The sequence below is a fragment of the Protopterus annectens genome, chromosome 10.part0 (genome assembly GCF_019279795.1).
Source record: "Protopterus annectens isolate FY-2018-M chromosome 10.part0, PAN1.0, whole genome shotgun sequence".
In the NCBI taxonomy this organism is placed as follows: domain Eukaryota; kingdom Metazoa; phylum Chordata; order Ceratodontiformes; family Protopteridae; genus Protopterus; species Protopterus annectens.
This window is the reverse complement of record NC_056744.1, coordinates 1,502,434,667-1,502,455,261: the sequence shown is the minus strand read 5'-3', so window position 1 is coordinate 1,502,455,261 and position 20,595 is coordinate 1,502,434,667. Positions and strand designations below refer to the sequence as shown.

The 20,595-nt window shown below is 38.6% G+C and overlaps 1 protein-coding gene across 1 annotated transcript in view; it reads left to right on the top strand.

Moving 5' to 3' along the window:
• The first annotated feature begins 329 nt into the window (after positions 1-329).
• Positions 330-20,595, top strand: part of LOC122813694 (zinc-binding protein A33-like) — a 165,759-nt gene continuing 145,493 nt past the window's right edge. Inside the window, exon 1 of the mRNA XM_044086148.1 lies at positions 330-866. Coding sequence (XP_043942083.1) covers positions 333-866 — 534 coding nt within the window. The 5' untranslated portion in view covers positions 330-332. The remainder of the gene's footprint in view (positions 867-20,595) is intronic.

The following is a 20,595-nucleotide window of genomic DNA, read 5'->3' as shown; positions in this document are numbered from 1 at the left end:
TTGTTTGCAATTTAAAGAGAAAGAAATCAGGATCCCTACCTTTCTCTAAGGTTTCAGTAACCCCACTGAGAGTTTAAAGACATTCCATTTGTAAAATCATGTAAGCAGAGACTGACAAAGCTCAGAATGACACATTGTTTGACCCTTTTTTTAATGTGGTTTCAACAAAGATGTTATAGCATAAATCAGTACTAGTTTCTAAAAGTGGTTATTGAAGACATCACAGTGATTGGCTGAATTACCTTCACCAGCAAGTTAATCTGGTACAATACAAAGTTCCCAGCAGATGTACACTGTGCCTTTAAATGGAGGAGGTCCCTGTAGTAACACTCATGTTCATATTAAATGAAAGTAAAAGTTTGAAGCAGTCTTTTCTCAGGATGGCATGTAGCAAACAAACTGGAGATTATATGGAGGAATTTATTTGTTCAGTTTGCCTTGAAGTGTTAAATGTTCCAGTGATGCTGGAGTGTGGACATAATTTCTGCAGGGCATGTATTGACAGAGTCTGGTACAGTGAGAAACAGCCTGCTTGTCCTGAGTGTAGACAGGAGTGCTCTACCAGAAAGTATACTGTGAACCGACTGTTAGCAAGTTTAATTCAAAGGGTGTTGACACAAGGACCAGATTCCAGGCAGAAAGCAGTGACTCCAGAATCTGTGCCTGAAGCATTGTTTTCAGAGCATTCACATAAAACAGGTGGACCAGACTCACAGCTGAAAGACCATAATCAGCTCTGTATTGAGCATGAAGAAAGTCTGAAGCTGTTCTGTGAAGATGATGAAAGTTTAGTCTGTTTATTGTGTGTTCCTGAACATCGTGGCCACAAGTTTATGACTGTGCAGAAAGCAATAAGTATGTACAAGGTAAATGAATGTTGATCATTATTGGTTCAGAACATTTAGCATTACTATTTTCTGAAACTTCCGGTATCTTGAAGTTCCTGCCCTAGTGAATTTCTGCACTTCAGCATAATAGGATTAAGATTGTTAAACAACTGCAAATTTCAGGAATTGTTCACAGTGTGCTGATCATATCTGTGAATAATAGCTATGCTTTCTACATCTGTTACTCTGCTGTTAATATGCACGTGTTTAAATAATTACTGTTATACCTCTCAGCCTCCTAGCAAATGAGATCTGGTAGAGACAGATTTTATATATATTGCTCTAATAAACTTAGAAAGTTGCTAGAATACCAGGATTTCTATTGGTATGCATTTGGCGAAGGATATGAAGTCTGAAACTCAAATGTTTGTCACTATTTAATGACTTCAGTCCTCTGTGATTTGCCAGAAACCACAAATTTCATGAAAAACAGGCCAAAAATGTGAGGCAAAAATCTGGATATTCTGCGAAAATATGGACGGTTGAGAGGTATGATTACTGCAAAGCACAATCAGTTTTTACTGTAAATCTGTGGATTTTGATTGCCTGTTCTCTCCGATCCTAACCTGCTTTAAGATAACTGTTGCATGCCTCGCTTTTGACTTTGCATGAATATATGAATATGTTTTGGTTTATATGTAAGGACCCCATTATCCTAGGTGTTATTATTTCCAGATGTTCTGTCTTAAAGGGACTAATATGTTTTCAGTGCAAGAAGTCTCAGTGTTTTCAGTGCAAGAAGTCTCGGTGGGCCTAGCAGTAATTTGATGCTATTTTCACAGTCACTGCTGTTGTATGAAATAGTGCATAGTGGATGAAAACAGTGCAGTGTTATGAAAGTTCAATGCTCAACCTCAGATGATGTGGAATGGCATTGGATGACAAAAAACTCTTGACTGTAGGTGAACTCTTTTATCTGAGGGCCATTCTTCTAACTGTGCAGATTCTGGGAGACTTAATGTTGTCATGAACTGCTTGAGTTGGGTAATCCGGTATTGGTAGGGTAGCTAAGCAAACAGAGGATGGTGCACTATTGCCCTGTGTACTAGCAGGAAATGTGAGTTGGCACTGGCCTATTTATAGGTTCATAGGTGTTTATTTGGCTAATGACCTCAAGGGCCTTTTTAAGCTTAGCCATGCATCCCAAATCTCTGGCAAGTTCTAATACCCTCTATAAGTGTAAGCAGGGGCTTGGGAGTTGAAACATTTACAAGCAGAGGCCTGGGAGATGAACCATTTACAGGTTGCCTGTGTCCATTAGAGACATAGGCGCCAAACAAGGGATAAATTTCCTGTTCCCCATCCAATTGTCCAAGTTGCACTTTAATTGGGTTAGGAAGGAACTCCGCTTCACATGGATGGGGAGCCTGTTCCAGAGATGGGTAGCCTCTAGGATAAATTCCCATCTCTACAGCAGGTCCTATTTATATTACAGGTGAGGTTTAAGCCTTTACAACAGGTAATTCTGGTGCTGTTTGTTTTGTGGATATGCAGAAAGTCCATCAGAGTGGGGCTGACAATGTTCTGTATGCCAGGCATAGATTTCCTCTCAAAAGCCTGTAGGAGACAGAATACAGGGATAGGGCCTTGAGGTGGTCTGCATAACAAATTTTACTTATGCCCTCTGTTCTTTTTGTGAGGAACCTCTGTGGACTTTCTAATTGTTGGATAGGCCTGATTAGGTGCATACCAACAGGGGCACTGTACTCAGTGATAGGCCTGGTGAATGCCGAATACAATGGAACAATGACTTCCTTGGAATTGGATGCCATACCTTTGTTTATAAATTGAGCAACATAGAATGATTTCCTCACTACTGTAGACACATGAAGGTCAAAGGCCAGATTACTATCTATGTATATCCCCAAGTACCTGACTACTGGGTCAAGCTCACTTCTAAGGGATGTGTTGTCAATATGATAGTTACCAGGGGTGGAGGACTTCCCAAAGGATTTAATTTTTTAGCTTTTAGTTTTAGTCCTTGGCTCTGACACCAGTTGTTTGTCTGTTTCATCCCTTCCTGGAGAACATTTGTTTCAGTGTGGGATTCAGTGACAGCTCCTAATTTGCAATCATCTGTAAATTTAGTCAACCAGAGACCTTTGACATTGGCCTTGACTTCAGAGAAGTAAATGCCAAAAAGAAGCGGCCCAAAGACTGATCCCTGAGGGACTCAATTTGTGACTGGCCTCTTTGTAGAGGTGGACTCCCCAAGTCTAACTTCCTGGGTCCTGTCTGTGAGCCATTTGGCTGTCCACTGGGTGGCATATGAGTTTGTACCTAACCTCTTGAGTTTGTCAACAATATCTGAGTGGATTATTCTGACAAATGCCTTGGCCAGGTCAGGGAAGGCAGTGTGAACCATTTTGCCCTCATCCATTGGTTTTGTGACTTTCTCAAATAAATCCACCAGGTTGAGTAGACATGACCTGTCCTTGCGAAACCAAACTGAATTGGTCCAGTGTCAGGAGGTTTACTATATCACTATTGATCTTTTCCATGACTTTACATATAAGACTAGTGAGACTTGTGGGTCTGTAGTTTCCAGGGACTGTAGATGACCCACCTTTGTGCAGAGGGATGACTGTTGCTATTCTGCATTCATGAGACACAAAGCCTGCTTGGAGGCTGTAGCTAAACAGCAATTCCACAGGGGATGATGGGTCATATTTCCTGCTATTTAGAAGGCATCCTGGGATAATGTCTGGGCCCACTAATGCAGTGATTTTGGTCTTGGGGAGAGAGAGAGAGAGCATTATAGACATGTTCCCTTCTGATAGCAGGTAGAGTTATATTTGATGGTATTTCCTGAAGGAAGGTTGAGAGAGGGAGAGAGCGTTAAAGTTCAAGGTGAATTTATCGGCCAGTAGGTTTGCTTTATCTTCTGGTTCAGTGTAGGTGGCTCCATTCACAATTAGCTCTGCACACAATTGTGTATTGCCTTTGAGGTTGCTGACATGGCTAAAGAATGCCTTATGGTTGTCCTTGGCCAAGGAGGCCAAATTTACTGCTTTGGTAGACTTTATTTGGCCCCTGAGTTGTTTGTTTAGTTTGAGAGTGCCTTTATCCTGCTGAGTGCTGCACCTTCTAATTTCTGCCATGATTTTCTTCCTCCTGTTATACAGCCTACTAAGTTTGTGATTCAACCAGGTTGGCTTGTTTTTTGAGTTAGTTCTGTTCTTCTCCCTGGTGAGTATAGCTGCCTCTATGCAGCTACTAACATGCTTGTACAGGGCTTCTGTGAACAGTTCTGTATAGACAGCAGTGTTCTCAGGGTTTATTGAGTCTTGAAATGTTGCCAAATTGTCACTTAATAGAAGGAGGTTAGCCTTAGAGTAGTTCCTGAATATTCCAGTTTTAGCTGGTTAACTGGGTTTTATTTTTACTTCAAAGGAAACCATTTTGTGGTCTGAGCTTACCAAAGAAGACATTACAGTGTGTGTGTGTGTGTGTGTGTGTGTGTGTGTGTGTGTGTGTGTGTGTGTGTGTGTGTGTGTGTGTGTGTGGGGGGGTATGCAGCACTCTGCCGTATTAGTGAGAACCACATCCAGTATGTTTGTGCCTGGTTAGTGTATTGACTATCTGGTCCATAGAGTTTGTGTTTACAAAATCCAAGAATCTCAGTGACTGTACCTTTGGTGTCATATAGGATTCCCAGTTAATAGTGTGGCAATTAGTGTCACCTATGAATATGGTAATGGGTTGGATGGTAAGTGTTTCCATTAAGTTTAAATATGTATGGGTTTCCTGGGTCATAGAGAAGGACCTATAGCTTGCATGGAGGTGATACTGTGTTTTGCCTATGGTGATTTGAACATGGAGCAGCTCAAGTGCATTGTCCTATTTGACCAGCCTTGAGGTATATTTAGTTTTTTCACTTTTGTTTTGGTAAATCATTTACTGAAACAAGAAAAGCAAAATAGAACATTTTTTGATTGCATTTGTAGAAGTATATTTAGTTTTGATGTAAATAGAGACACCTCCACCTTTAGTCCCTCTCTGTGTAGTAGTTGGTCTAAATGTGTGGAAGGCATTATAACCTTGCACTGTTGGTGTGCTCTCCATGGCTTTAAACCATGTGTCAGTGACTGCACAGATGTCAGCATTTTCTAGGGTGAAGAGAGCTTCTTGGGAATGGAGTTTTTTTGTTTAGACTCCTAGTTGGGTTCACACCTCAGGGAAATCGGATGTCATTGCAGGCCAAAGTCGCAACACATATCTTTTGCTGAAAATGCAATTGTGTCAAAAGGTTATAAGTAATATATACCATATGTGTGTGGAGATTATGCTGTTTAAATACCTCTTGGCTGCTCTATATTTTGCGGATTGCTTAATCTCATCTACTCAACTGCTACACTTTGACTAATGACAGTTCCAAGTTCTGCTCTAAATTTTATAGTGAATTTGAGAATGAGTTCCAGGAGCTAGTCACAGGGGTACCATAGTGGACCAGATTTTATGATGTGTTTGTGTATCTAGTGGCACACCCTTGTGGTATATCAAAAAATATATTCTCAGGACATTTAGACCATAGTTAAAAGAATTGTTGGTGATCACCATTCTTTCTGTGACTGATGCTTCTGCTGCTCATAACTGAGGATTAGCAACAGCTGCACATGGCATCGATGAGCAGAGCCATAGTAGGCTCATCTAGTGCCCTGTGCAGATCCCCAAATAAGCAAACCCTCAACTCAAAGTTGCTTCCTACAACTGTAACAAGCAGCTTGCTAAAGTTTCTAGCACAAGTTCATCTGACACTGAGCACTTCTGCAGTTCAGCCAAGATGTTAATGCAGCATCAGCACTCCTTTATGAAAGTATGATATCCTCAGGCTTCAGAAATCAGTGCTGGTACTGCACACCCATTCCATCAGCATTTGACGATCATGCCTCCTGACAGCTTATATCCAGAGGAGCCGCTTCCTTAATCACACCCTAGTTATGCTTCTTTCAGGCAATTCATTATTTTCTGAGTGCTAATGGCATTTGGTAGCAAATCACTGAGAGGGAGGAAGGAAGCTTTGGGTCTATATTATGAAAGCGAAAAACCCTATGCGTGAATACCAAAACATCAACCCCTATAGTGCAAACCGCGAAAATCCTGAATGCACTAAACAGCAGAAAAAAAAATCGAACTGTCATAGCCAACCCAACCACTACCTATATACTACCTACCCAAATAAAATAAATAAACCACATACATACACTACTTTAGGTTAGAAGTAGGGTTTGGTTAAAGCACAAAACCCTACTTCTAACTGTACACTAAACCCCACATACACAACTAACTATGCACTATCCTTAATCCCTCCCTAACCCTAAGGTCCGTAACTAACGCACACTTCCCCTACGAAAATGTAAACAAACAAAATTAAATAATCCACATACATACATTTAAAAACCCTACACTAAATCTAACATACATTACTTATCTAACACTTTCCTTAACCTGCACCCAGTCCTAAACTCCGTAACTATCCAGCACTTACTTTATGCAACTAATCCACAGATGGGCCAATCATGGAAATTCAATATTTCCATTTTCGCAGTTTTTGACTTTCGCTTTAAGTCCACTTTGCGCTATACGGTTCAATGTTTACGTATTCACTTAAACGTCTTTTCGCTTTCATGATATAGACCCGGAAGCATTAACTTCGAGCATGCATCTTAACTCTCCCTAATTTGCCTCATATTTTTTGCTCTGTCCTTCATAAAATATTTGATTTTTATTCTGAAACACTGAGGGTTAGGCAGTAATGCCATATATTAAAGGTTTCTTCTTCTTGTTCGGAAATGTCTGTTGATACAAAACCTGTTCTGTTAACCTTTTGAGTGAATTAGAAAATGTCCTTGTCTCCCTGATTTTGGGGACTTTGCACATTATTTTGGCTTTATCCGGAATTTGTGCATGTGCTTGCACAATCACATGTGTTTGGGTAGGGTGACAATACAGATATATTAGTGTAATGTTAAAACTTATTTTTTTTTGTGTGTGTGTTTGTTGGTGGCATAACCTGTCAGTTGTCCCTCATTTTGCAGAATGCCCTTGATTTTGCCGTGTATTTTTGCATTATCTGTCATTTTTTTTTCTGGTTAGTCACTAAAGATTAAGATCAGTCAAAACTATGAGATACCTGTTGTTCTGTTAACTTTCTGCATAAGTAAAAGCAGTGTCAGTATTGCTACAGGCAGCACACTTGCCTTTGGTGCAGAAGGCTGTGGGTTCTATTCCTGCACCAGCTAGATTGTTAGCTGACACTGCAGTGCAGCAAAGTGGGGGGAGGGGTGCTGCTTTCCTGAGTGTATTGCTTTTCGGATGAGGTGCTAAAACTGAGGTCTCATCTGCTTGAGTTGGTCATAACTCAGATGGATGTAAATCCCACAGCACCTATTCGAGTACACAAAACATCTGCTGCCACATTGTTAGTTTGTTATGCTTGATACTGGTAAAAGTTAAAAAATGAAAAATGTTTATTCCTAGTACCTAATTGTGCAGAGTGTTTTCAGTACACATTTTTACAAGTGCTGTGTGTTTGTGCAGTCTTTTAGCATGTTTGTTTTCAGTGATGGTAGTTATGTTGCAAAATTATACTGGTAGACTACTTGGCTGTTCATCACTAGAAAGTACCATGTGTCTCTGTATAACTGTTAATGATCCTTTTGCACATCAACAAAACAAACAACATCATAACTATTTGATCCAAAGACCTAAATTTTGCTTGTAGCATAAATAGAACATGTTGGAGAGACCGATGTGTATCTCAGAGAATTCTCATCCATGTGAAACAAGGTCCTTGTCTAACCCTATTTAAGCATAGCTTGGACCATTGGATGGGAAATTGGAAATTCACCCAGCTCATATGCATATTATAGATATAGGCAGCCAGTAAATCCTGTTCTAACCAAAAATCACCTCCTTTATAAATGTCTGAAGTATAAACTTGAGTTACTTTTGGCTTGCACGGCTAGGTTTATAAAGGCCCTAGTGGTTGTTAGCCTGTTGTACAGCTATGAACCTGTGGAACATATGTTAGTTCAATAAGGATGAATATATGGTACAGCAGTTTAGGTGTGCATCTGTTAGCACCACAAGGGTCCTAATTTTACAGGTTGTGTTCCCAAAGAAGCTAATAAGGCATTATCCTTTGCAACCCCCAGGGCACAAATGTATGCTAGCACCACAAGGGTCCTAATTTTACAGGTTGTGTTCCCAAAGAAGCTAATAAGGCATTATCCTTTGCAACCCCCAGGGCACAAATGTATGCATAAGCAAATTTTAAGTGCTATAATATTTAATCCTTAGATATGACTGATATGTCTACTTGCTATGGTTTTGAAATCTGTGAGGCTAAGAGGTATGACTGTTTGTGACCAAGTAGAATGCCGTTTTTCTCAGCATCTGCTATTTTGCAGAAGTAAATGAGTAGTCAACTCATTCTCTGTAGAATACAAGAAAATGTTTATGTATTTACTTTGATCTCCCCATTTACTCAGAAAAAATGACAGAAATGCTCAGTCTCATCATCGTAGCTCTGTAGTGGTGCAGCCTCATCTGTGTGGCTAAGTAGTGGCCCATAAGAATGTGATTTCAGATCTTTTAGCTTCTCCTGGGATGGTTCTCAACCATATACTCTACACTACAATACTGACTGGATGACCACTTACATTTTAAAACTTTGTTTCTACAGTAACTCTTGTTTGTGAGGTAAAAACCTTTACAATTATGCCAGCTTTACAGATCTTCCAGGGAAAATCTTGGATTCTTTCTGGCTGTCCGAATAATGATGGTAATAAATAATAATAATGTCTTCCTTTAGGTACAAATATGCAGCAAAGTGGAACTGCTTGTGTACATCCTTCCTTCTCTGTCATTGAACTTGCAGATCTGTATGCCTTACTTCAGGAGACACTGACACTTCTGATGGCAGGTGTTACCATTAAACCTGGATTAGCTGAGATGAACAGTCGCAACTTATTCACCCAAAGTCCTACTTGGCACCAGGTGTTAAGGTGCAGGATGGTAGAAATATACTACAGGAGTGTAGAATAATTGATGCCTATATCAAACAAGTTTTGCCCAGCTAAAATTAAAGATAAATGTGGTCTGCGAATGAAGTGAGGGATAAAAGTTTCACTGTATGACTGTAACACCTATAAGGGGGGCTTTCCCCTACTCTTCCCTCTGCATTTTTTTTTTTACTGGGAAATGAATTAAAGTGGAAAAATGATGGTTAAAAGGGGTGGTCGTCTCCCTTACAGATGTCACTTGCAACATACAATGCCCACAGCCAATCCTTAATTATTTTATCGAAAAAAAGAAAAACTAGAGTGCAAAACTCAGCTCAATAAATAACATCAGGGCTGCGGAATGAGCTGTGAAACCATGTTTCATAATCCTCCTATTGTACAAATTTTTTTTAAAAAAACTTGCTTTGACTGCTGTAAATAAACATCGCAAATAGTTAAACTTGCGTTTTGGCAATGCCTGTCATTTCTTCTGATCTGTGCTATTGATTGTTACCCACTCTGAACCTCAGAGAACATGCTGGGTGAATCCCAGTCTTTACAATTGCTTTACTCTGGTGTAGCATAGATGATAAAACAACTTTCAAAATCAGTCCTCCAAGTCTTCTCCTCCTAGCGGCTATAATTTCATGTTTAATGTGCCCGTGCCTCTTCCTTCCACATTAGTGGTGAGGCAGACCTGAAGTTTGTCCCCTGGAAGATCTTGCCCCTGGCTGCCATTCTACAAAACTAAGTTTCCACTTGGTTATTATGATCCAGTGACCAAAATCTCCTCTCTATTCACAAACCTATTAAATCTGCTGGGCATGGTCTGTACCAATACCTTGTTGCTAAGGCCTGAATTTTTTTACCTGTATTTATCAGACTAATACCCTTCCTCAAGTCCTTTAAAACCATTCTGAAAGACTTCCTATGCAAAACCTGGCTCTGTTCTTGCTCAACCCTAGGATAAACTATATCCCTGTGTATGAACATGTACATCTTCATACCTTACAGCTTTAAAAATATAAGAATGCATTTTCTGCATTTTCCTTTTCTTTAAAGGAGTAACCACTTAGCCAATCCCCCAACCCCCAAAATTTTATAGGTACTGTTGAGTATATAGTACTAGGCAATCAATTTGTATATTATTACATGCCTAACCAATTACCAGGTAGTAACTAAAGATGATAATTGAACTTGTACCATGTGTTTGTGAGGTAAATACCTTAACAATTATGCCAGCTCCCCAAATGATTCCCCATAACTGGAGTATATTGGAACTTTGGGAAATTCAGGAACATGATGATTTTTGCACGAATACAACATTTTTTTAATGAGTAATTTTCCCCAGAATCTGTAGAAATCTGTAAGGGGAGTTTACATGATTCATTTAGTATGTATATAACAGACAGATATTTTGACAAATACCTTGGTGCTGCGGTAGCGTTGTCACCTCACAGTAAGACGCTGTCTGGTTTGATTCTCAGATAGAGCATCTTCTGCGTGGAATCATGCGTGAATGGGCATACCTTCGTTGAAGGTTGTGCATCAGGCCTGGCAAGCCAGTACGTAAAAATCAACTGCCAATCATTAGCGGACCGGAGTTCCGCTGTGGCGACCCCTAACCGGGAAAAGCCGAAAGGCACAAAACCTTGCTAATCTACTAAAAAGATAGGTTTGGGCCTCTAGTTTGCAGGGTAGAAGTGTATCTGGTACTCCTGACTGTCACAGCCTCTGGCAGGTGGAATCTTGTGTAAGAGAGTTGCATGCAAAGGGAGAGTGTATGTAAAGGGAATCGGTATAGAGGTGCAAAGGAGGGCATTATCCAGAAGGCAATGAATTACTTGGTGGGTTCGGGAAGGGTTATTAGAAGGCATGAAGGCCTTTAATGCAAGAAAGTAGTTTTGGAAGGAGTGATGTAGGGGAAAAATGCATGCGTGTGTGTGTTTTTATATAGACAGAGAGAGTAAACCCAAGGCAGGACGTATACAATACAGGTATATTTTCACAAGTCAAAAGGAAAACTAAAATAATAACCCATTTGGTTATGCAGTTTCTAATAAAAATACATGGTACGTTAGGTTGCTTTTACCCAATAGTCTGTCCACAAAGCCACTCCAAGTTACAGGCTGTCTTTTATGAAAAGGAAATTCCAAGGTGTAGTCCTCTCCCAGATCCAGTTTCTAGCCTTATAAGCGGGTACTTCTGCAAGGTACTGGGCTGAGCTTTCTAGAGTCTTCCTTTAGATGATCCACTCTCTGAGGAACTGGTGTCTTGTCTTGAATCTGATCATCCGTGATGCATTGTTTTAAGCCTCACATTTTGGCAAGTAAGACCTTGTTATCTAGCTGATACTGTCTGATTATCTCATTTCTGTATTGCTGTGCTTCTTGTTAAGATAGCACACCTTGGTGCTCCTCTCCTTGAATGCATTGAGTTAACACTGACCCCATACCTACCTGTATGTTTTCTTGGAATATAGAATAAACCTCTATAGTGCAGGAGTTATTAATGCAGGTTCAGAACAAAGTACCTTTTTTAGTTCATTAAATGCTCTATGTGCATTAAGAGACTATTACACCTTAACATGAGCTGCACCTCCCTTGTGAGTTCTGTCAAAGAACACACATCAGGCACAGACTTTTTGTAGAACCCCAAAGGCTTTAGCATTCTTTTAGTAAATGGTACAGGACAATTGTTTTGACCTTTATTTCTTTTTCTAGTTGTGCTTTTACCACCCATCTTCCTATTAGGTGCCCTAAATAGTTGGCATCCACCACACCCATTTTTATTTTTTTGGTTTTTATAGTACTATCGATCCTAATGCAGTTTGCACTTGAGGTGAGTGAGATTTACAGTCCTCTGAATGAATGACGATGTGGTATGCTACAAGACTGAATCTTCAGTATTTTATCCATCATCCTCTGTAAGGTGGCTGAGACTCCATGCAGGCTGCATAATAACATTATGTATTAAATAGACCATCCGGGTTTACAAATACTGTTTTTTTTTTTTTTTTTTTTTTTTATTTAGCAGACCAGGTAAGTGGTATTTGGTGGTATCCCTTTATCAAATCTAGTGTTGTCAAGTATCTGATCTTCTAGGTTCTCTGTCACCTCAGCAGTTCTTGACCTGGGATGACTATCAAACCTTGAAATGGTGTTCAGTTACCTAAAGTCATTAAAGAATCTGATGCTTCCATTAGGCTTAGGAACTAACAATAGTGGGCTGCTATGCCACTTTATAATTCTTCTGACATGTCTAATTTGAGCATTTTCTGAACTTATCTTACTAATTGTTTCTGTAATTCTAGTAATCTAGAAGGTCTTAGTCTAACCCTTACTTTGGATGTGGTCTTTCTATTTTGTTCTATTAGTTTAGATCTTCCATTCATTTCTGAGAACAACCCTTTATTTCTTAATACATTTTTTCCTCACTTCCTACTTTTGCACTTTTGACAAAGATTTCTCTAACTGTATTTCAGGTAAGGACTCATTTGTCTCTTCTTTACAATCTTTAGCTTGCAGGCATACCTCTTAGAGCAAGAAATCTGGATAAAGTCATATATAAAAGTGTGACAAAGGCCCCAAAATTGGGACATTTTTTAAAAATTGCTCTTACAAACTTAGAAAGTTGATAGAGTAACATGTTTTGCATTAGCATGAATTTTGTGAAGAGTATTAAGCCTGAAACTCAAATGTCTGTCATTATTTTCTAACTTCACTCTTTAATGATTTGCCACTAATTTGCCTGAAAGCCACAATATGAAAAACAGAAAAACAATATCAGGCAAAAATCTGTACAGTTGAGAGGTATGCTTGCAAGTTGTCTGTAGAATTCTCTACTTCCTTCCATGGCTTCATCATATTTAACGTGATAAATTTCTTCTTTTTCTTTGCTATCTGTATAGTTTACTGCATTTGTTCTTTCCTACATGTTAAATGGATCCTGACATTTCACCAGAATTTTTTCTGTATATCTCCTTGGTTAAAATTCCATAAGATGGACATTATTATTATGAACTCATTGCATTTCCTGGGCTTTCTACTTGTGCTCCCTCGGGCATCACCAGCTTTAGTTTATCCTGAAAACTAACGCTTTTTCTATCACACTTTTAACGAATGCATTTTCGTTTCTTTGCAATATCAACCATCTGTCATTGATGGTTGCCTTGCAGTTCAGCTAGGAAAAGCTCATTTGAAGCTTTTTGCACACCTCTGATTGCAAACAGTAAGTAGGGTAAAAACTACTACGTTTTTGTTTTTTATTAAACATCTTAACTCTATCATTAGTTTGTGGATGGTAGATGGGCTTCCTCTACTGTTTGTTTTACTAATATAACTGTAGCAGTACACTTAAAACAAAGAGAGCACCTTGGTCATTAAGCATCTCCTTGGGTATATCTACTGTGGTGTATAACAGTACCAGGTCTCTGTTAATAACCATATGCTTATCTTTACATAATGACGCTGCTTTTAGAAATTTGGCAACATTGTCCTTTTATGAGGAGTATGTACGGATACCCATTTCTAGATTTTACCAGTGTCCCCACATTGTCCATAGCAATACATTGAGTGGGTTGTTTTATGATTGGCATTGGGTTCGAGACATTGATATCCAGGATGAAGTGTACTTTTCTAGCATCTTGTACAAGAAGCACAGTGTGTTTCAATCCTTTCATTGTGCCTGGCAAGTAAAATCTGGCTAGCACTCTTGCTTTAGTTTTGTTCATCCCCATGTGACCTCCCAACACATGACTAAGGACCAGCTTCATTACTAGTGTCATATAACACTATGTGACACTAGAAATTGATGTAGATTTTCCATCTCTTTACTTCTGATGTAAAATATTGTCTTTTATAACTCCAAAGTAGGGATACGAAGTAGTGGAAACAACTTATTCACATTTTTTTGTGTTCCATTGTGACTTTTTAAAAAGTTTTATGTGGCTTACTTGTAAGCCCACTAACTCAGGATTACTTTCTTCAGTAATATGTCTCAAAACACTGGCACTGCAGCTATTTCTGCATCTTCCACTACGAATGGGAGTTCTAAACAAACATTATTGTATGATTTATTGTTTCTGCTATTAGTACAGATCTTGAGTGCTCCCTTTTCATTTAGGTTGCTTTCCCCTACCTTACAGTGAGTAGATACTGCTCTCTTTTTATTTTCTTCAGTGCTTCCCACATACTGCAAAGGGTATCTCCAGAATAAAGTTATCGTTTGCTTAACTGCCATCTTGGATTACAGGTACCAGTTGTGGAAAGTCTGCCTTTGCTTCTAGCCTCTGTTTTACACTAGAAGAAGTAGGGTCAGTACTCCACACTCTCCTGCTTTTCTCAATTTCTTTTCTCAGTTTGGTGTGAGGGTCCTTTATTTTTCTATTTTTGTCTTCTCTGTTTCTGTGGTAACATTTGTTGTATGTTTCTGAGTATAACTCTGTTGCAGGTTTCACACTTCCCCTACTGACATTACTTACAGTTTTGGATTTCTGTTTGTCTGTCGCTGGGGGGTTTGCCTTAGGTAACAGGATCATTTTTTATGGCCTAACCACTATCAAAGCTGAGCCCCTGTTGTAGCTTCTGTCTCATCCCTTTTCCTGGTTTGATTTTAGATCTCACTATGGTTGGCACTACCTTGCTGTCTCCACCCCCATCCTTATACTGTATTGGTGCGTCATGCTGCTGCTGTACTAGGTATATCAATTTGCCATATTGTGCCATTGCATTCTTTCTCCTTCCATGTTTTCATAGTGTTTTAAAATAGAGAAAATATTTTCCTTATATTAGATTCCAATTCAAATTAGGTTTACATATACAGGATGTTACAGTTTTCCTAGAACTGATTTTATTTCTACATGTGCAAAGGGATACTCTTTCTGCCAATAGAAATGCATATTACCTCTGTTTTTTACTTTTTACTAATCTTTTGCTTACAAGCCGTGGAATCCTTGACAAAGGAAGCCATGGTAAAAGAGTATAGGAGAGCTCGAACCTCTCTTCCTTATAAAAAATGCAATACATTTCACTAGTTTGGTTGTCAAACAGTAAGAGAAAGATGACTGAAAAAGTACAGTACCTTTAACAGCCTTGTTTGTTACACAATGACATAAGGCTTATATTCTTATCTTTGATGTTTGAGGTGCAGCTACCTATTTTTACACCTGGTGTCACCCCTCTTCTGAATAGTACCACTCCTTATCTTTAAGTTAAAGAGAAGAAAAAGGCGCTTTTCTCCTTTTATTATAAACAAATGATTTGTAGCAAGTAGCTACTAACCCCCACCCCCACACACACACACACTGCTGCAGCACTTCATTTCTGACTGCTAATGCAATGCCTGCATTTATTTCTAATTGCCAGTATGGATTGAAGACCGAGCAGGATCATCTAATCACATCCCCTAACACTTGTGCTGCACCCTTTGCAACACCCAAGCTATGCTACTGCACATTGTTGTCTTTTTCTGCTCCATAGGGACAACTTCACCGAAAAGATGCATTTCAGTTTCTACATTTCTCCTTGTAGCATTCTCCCTAGTAGCACAAAACTTAAAAAGTGTGACCCCCCTCATTTCAGGTAATGAACACATACCTTCACAGAAGGCACATTTCTTACTGCAGCTTTATGCTTTGCATTACTCCTTAACAAGTGGCCCTAGACCTATAAGGATTAAATTTCAGCAAAAATAAAACACTGTACCACATTCAAAGACACTTTCAACAAAGATTCACTGAAAGATAACCGGTCTGAAATGTAGTACATCTGACTACTCCACAAGCAAAATGTTTTAATAATCGTAGTGAGATACAGAGTCTTGTGTGACTAAGCAAGGCAAAGACAGAGTGACAGTGAGTTGTCTTTCAGGTGCTAGGATCTCAGATTTCTCAAGTGTCTTTTACGCATTTTTGCAAGTGAAATACAACTGTGACACGGTGGTTTTACATGTGGGAGGTGAATGACTTGGGGTGCAAAACCCTTAGGAATATACAGCAAGATATGTCAGAGCTCTTCATGCATGCCACAAATGCAGGCAAGACTGTGGTATTGAGCAGAATCCCTCCTTTACCAAGAATGATGCCTAGGCACAAAAAAAAACGATAATTGACTTCAGCAATTGGGGGGAATATTTAGGTCATTTTTGGGGAATTCAGTGTGTTAGCATGGAGCAAGATATTTGACAGAGGTGACACTTTCCATACAGCATACCTTGATCTGGTCATGGCATTTGACTGTATCCAAAAAGATCCAAAATCACACAAGGAATGCTGAGAACAAATCACTTTATGACGCAGCTTTCGGGTATGAACCCTTTCTCAATACTAAATACATACATATACACAAAGCAACTGCTTTTATACAGGCCTAGTAGTCATGTGACTGCAGCCAAAGTCACATGACTTATTCAAATGTACAAGTTAAAAAATTTAAAGAAACACACTGCAAAAAAGCATTTGTTAAAAAAGAAACTAGACATATACATATATATGATCACATTTCAAAACAATATCTAGCACATATATATTCTTAATTATAAAAATATAAAAATATACATATATACCTATATGTTTAATATAAACTCTAAAATTATTAAAACATAGGTGTACACATACATGTACACAACAGATGCACTTATTAACATCAATGTATAAACATGCTCATACAGGTTAATAAAGGTATCATTTCAACTGCGTTGTAATCCAATAAGAATTGGTTTAATGCTTACTGTACTGTTAAGGCCAGGAGGACTATCAGCTCCCAAACGCACTATCCATTGATATTCTTTAGTTTCAAGAAAATTATTAATATCACCACATCTGAGTGAGGAATCACCAAATCAATGACCCTAAATCTAAATGTATGCCTGTCCCACAAGTCTCAATATGCTTATACAAGGCATTCTGACTATACTTCCTCCTGATTTCTGATTTGTGTTCAATAATCCTGTCCTTAAGTCTCGTGTAGTCTTACCAATGTAGTATGCAGGACATACAGAGCATGATGCCATGTACACCACATTGGTAGTAGTACAAGTAGCTCTTACAGAGAATGTATATGTATGGTGTGTGTCGTATGCACATAACTATTAGATTCCACATATCTGATCAAGTCTGAGCAACAGGAGCAGTTGTGACATGCATAGGTACCAAAATTAAGTGTAGGGCAGATGGGTCTATCAAAGCACAAATTCAAGAAGGACGAAAATCTTTATAGCATAGCATACTTTTGAGGGTTTTCATATTTCTAAAGCTAAAGAATGGCTTATCACCTAACAATTTTGTAAGTTCAGGGATGCCATTAAAATAGGCCAATATTTATAGATAGTGCTTAACAAGGAAACCTTACTTGCAAAACCAGTCACATATCTAAATCTTTGCACAGTAGAGTTTACAACTTGATTTATCACAACATCAGGGTTCGTAAGATTATAATTCCTGAAGTATGGGGCATATAGTGAGTGCCTATTGCTAGATACCTGGTTCTTCATCTCATTTAAAATAGACAATGCATAGCCACAATCAACAAAATCCTTAAATGTATCATTTAACTGCTCACAAAAAACAATATCATCTGTGTTGAGCCTACTCACTCGAATGAATTGAGACTTAATCACACCTCGAAAAACATGCGGGGCATGCATGCTGTCCGCATGCACATATCTACCCACAGATGCCTCCTTCTTAAAAACAGAAGTGCCCAATGATCCATCCTTGTAAAAAATGTTAACATCAAGGAAGGAAGCCTCTTTACTAGTAATGGTCGACTTAAACTTCAAAAAGGATGTCGTGTTGTTCAAGTGTACAAGATATTCTTCTAAGCTGTCCCTAGATCCATTCCAAATTAAAAAACAATCATCAACAAACCGTTGATAGAACACAACACGTGATGGAAAAAATTTTTTTGACACACGTGTTGTGTTCTATCAACGGTTTGTTGATGATTGTTTTTTAATTTGGAATGGATCTAGGGACAGCTTAGAAGAATATCTTGTACACTTGAACAACACGACATCCTTTTGAAGTTTAAGACCATTACTAGTAAAGAGGCTTCCTTCCTTGATGTTAACATTTTTTACAAGGATGGATTATTGGGCACTGTTTTAAGAAGGAGGCATCTGTGGGTAGATATGTGCATGCGGACAGCATGCATGCCCCGCATGTTTTTCGAGGTGTGATTAAGTCTCAATTCATTCGAGTGAGTAGGCTCAACACAGATGATATTGTTTTTTGTGAGCAGTTAAATGATACATTTAAGGATTTTGTTGATTGTGGCTATGCATTGTCTATTTTAAATGAGATGAAGAACCAGGTATCTAGCAATAGGCACTCACTATATGCCCCATACTTCAGGAATTATAATCTTACGAACCCTGATGTTGTGATAAATCAAGTTGTAAACTCTACTGTGCAAAGATTTAGATATGTGACTGGTTTTGCAAGTAAGGTTTCCCTTGTTAAGCGCACTATCTATAAATATTGGCCTATTTTAATGGCATCCCCTGAACTTACAAAATTGTTAGGTGATAAGCCATTCTTTAGCTTTAGAAATATGAAAACCCTCAAAAGTATGCTATGCTATAAAGATTTTCGTCCTTCTTTGAATTTGTGCTTGATAGACCCATCTGCCCTACACTTAATTTTGGTACCTATGCATGTCACAACTGCTCCTGTTGCTCAGACTTGATCAGATATGTGGAATCTAATAGTTATGTGCATACGATTACACACCATACATATACATTCTCTGTAAGAGCTACTTGTACTACTACCAATGTGGTGTACATGGCATCATGCTCTGTATGTCCTGCATACTACATTGGTAAGACTACACGAGACTTAAGGACAGGATTATTGAACACAAATCAGAAATCAGGAGGAAGTATAGTCAGAATGCCTTGTATAAGCATATTGAGACTTGTGGGGACAGGCATACATTTAGATTTAGGGTCATTGATTTGGTGATTCCTCACTCAGATGTGGTGATATTAATAATTTTCTTGAAACTAAAGAATATCAATGGATAGTGCGTTTGGGAGCTGATAGTCCTCCTGGCCTTAACAGTACAGTAAGCATTAAACCAATTCTTATTGGATTACAACGCAAGTTGAAATGATACCTTTATTAACCTGCGTATGAGCATGTTTATACATTGATGTTAATAAGTGCATCTGTTGTGTACATGTATGTGTACACCTATGTTTTAATAATTTTAGAGTTTATATTAAACATATAGGTATATATGTATATTTTTTATATTTTTATAATTAAGAATATATATGTGCTAGATATTGTTTTGAAATGTGATCATATATATGTATATGTCTAGTTTCTTTTTTAACAAATGCTTTTTTGCAGTGTGTTTCTTTAAATTTTTTAAATTGTACATTTGAATAAGTCATGTGACTTTGGCTGCAGTCACATGACTACTAGGCCTGTATAAAAGCAGTTGCTTTGTGTATATGTATGTATTTAGTATTGAGAAAGGGTTCATACCCGAAAGCTGCGTCATAAAGTGATTTGTTCTCAGCATTCCTTGTGTGAATTTGACTGTATCCCCCATGCTGTCCTAGTTAGTAAACTAAATGCATTAGAAAAACATACCTACAGTATGTGGTAAAATGGATAGCCAATTGGTTATAATGCAGGATCCACACAGTACGGGTGGCAAGTGCAATGTCTGAGAATATGAAGGTAATCCGTAGCGTCTCAGAAGGCTCAGTGCTAGGACCTCTTTCATTCATTTACTTTTCTTATACCCAGTCCAAGAATCAAAAGCTCTGGCTAATCAATTTGCAAGCTGGGAGTCTTTCTCAAATGCCCCTAATGCCCAGGCTTTCCAACAAGAAGTTACACTTGTAAATGCCTGGTGTAATAAAAATGAGCTCAAAGTAAATGCTAAAAAGTGCAACATTGTCAAGTTTGGGTAGAGCTCCTTCCCCAGCAAACAGAAAAGATAATACCCCACTTCAAAATGAGAATGTAGTTAGAATCCTTGGAACTTGTAGATGGTTCTACGTTAATCGCCATGTTAGTAGTCAAGATGTCCTTCTACTTAGCACAGCTAATTGCCAAAGGAATATCATCCATATCTAAAGATTTGATTGCCCCCTTATATTCAGCACTGATGTGGTAATTTGTAGAATAAAACACCCCCTTTAGGATGTACCCCACTGGGCATATTAAATAGTCAGAAGACCCCAAAAGGTACTAAGACGATCACGAGCTTAAAAAAAGTAAGTTACCAGAGAAGTCTTCTCACTTTATTCAGTGTCATATAAACTCTTCAGAGATCTATGCCTTGCTTTCCTTGTGGTTAGGGACCAAATCTCTTATAGCTTCACAAGTTAAATAGTCCCATAAATGCAAGAACCCAGGGATCTAAAGCTTCTACCAGCAGATTAATAAAACAAGTTGGAGAGAGAGAGGTTCACTACTCAGCACCTCCCACTCCTCTGGAATATACTCCCCCTGATGACCAGGTAGCGTTATATACTATCTTCCTTCAGACGGAACCTTGATAATTGGATGGCTATTTATAAATTGATTTGGCCCTCTTGGAGAAGGGAAGTACAGTATAGGGTGGTTAACAGCAAGGGATAGTGGTCACAAGACTCAGTTGCCTTGAATATTATTATGGTTCCAAAAATTAACTAGTAAACCTACTGCTAATGCTGCAAGTTTATCAACGTTCTTGAGCCAC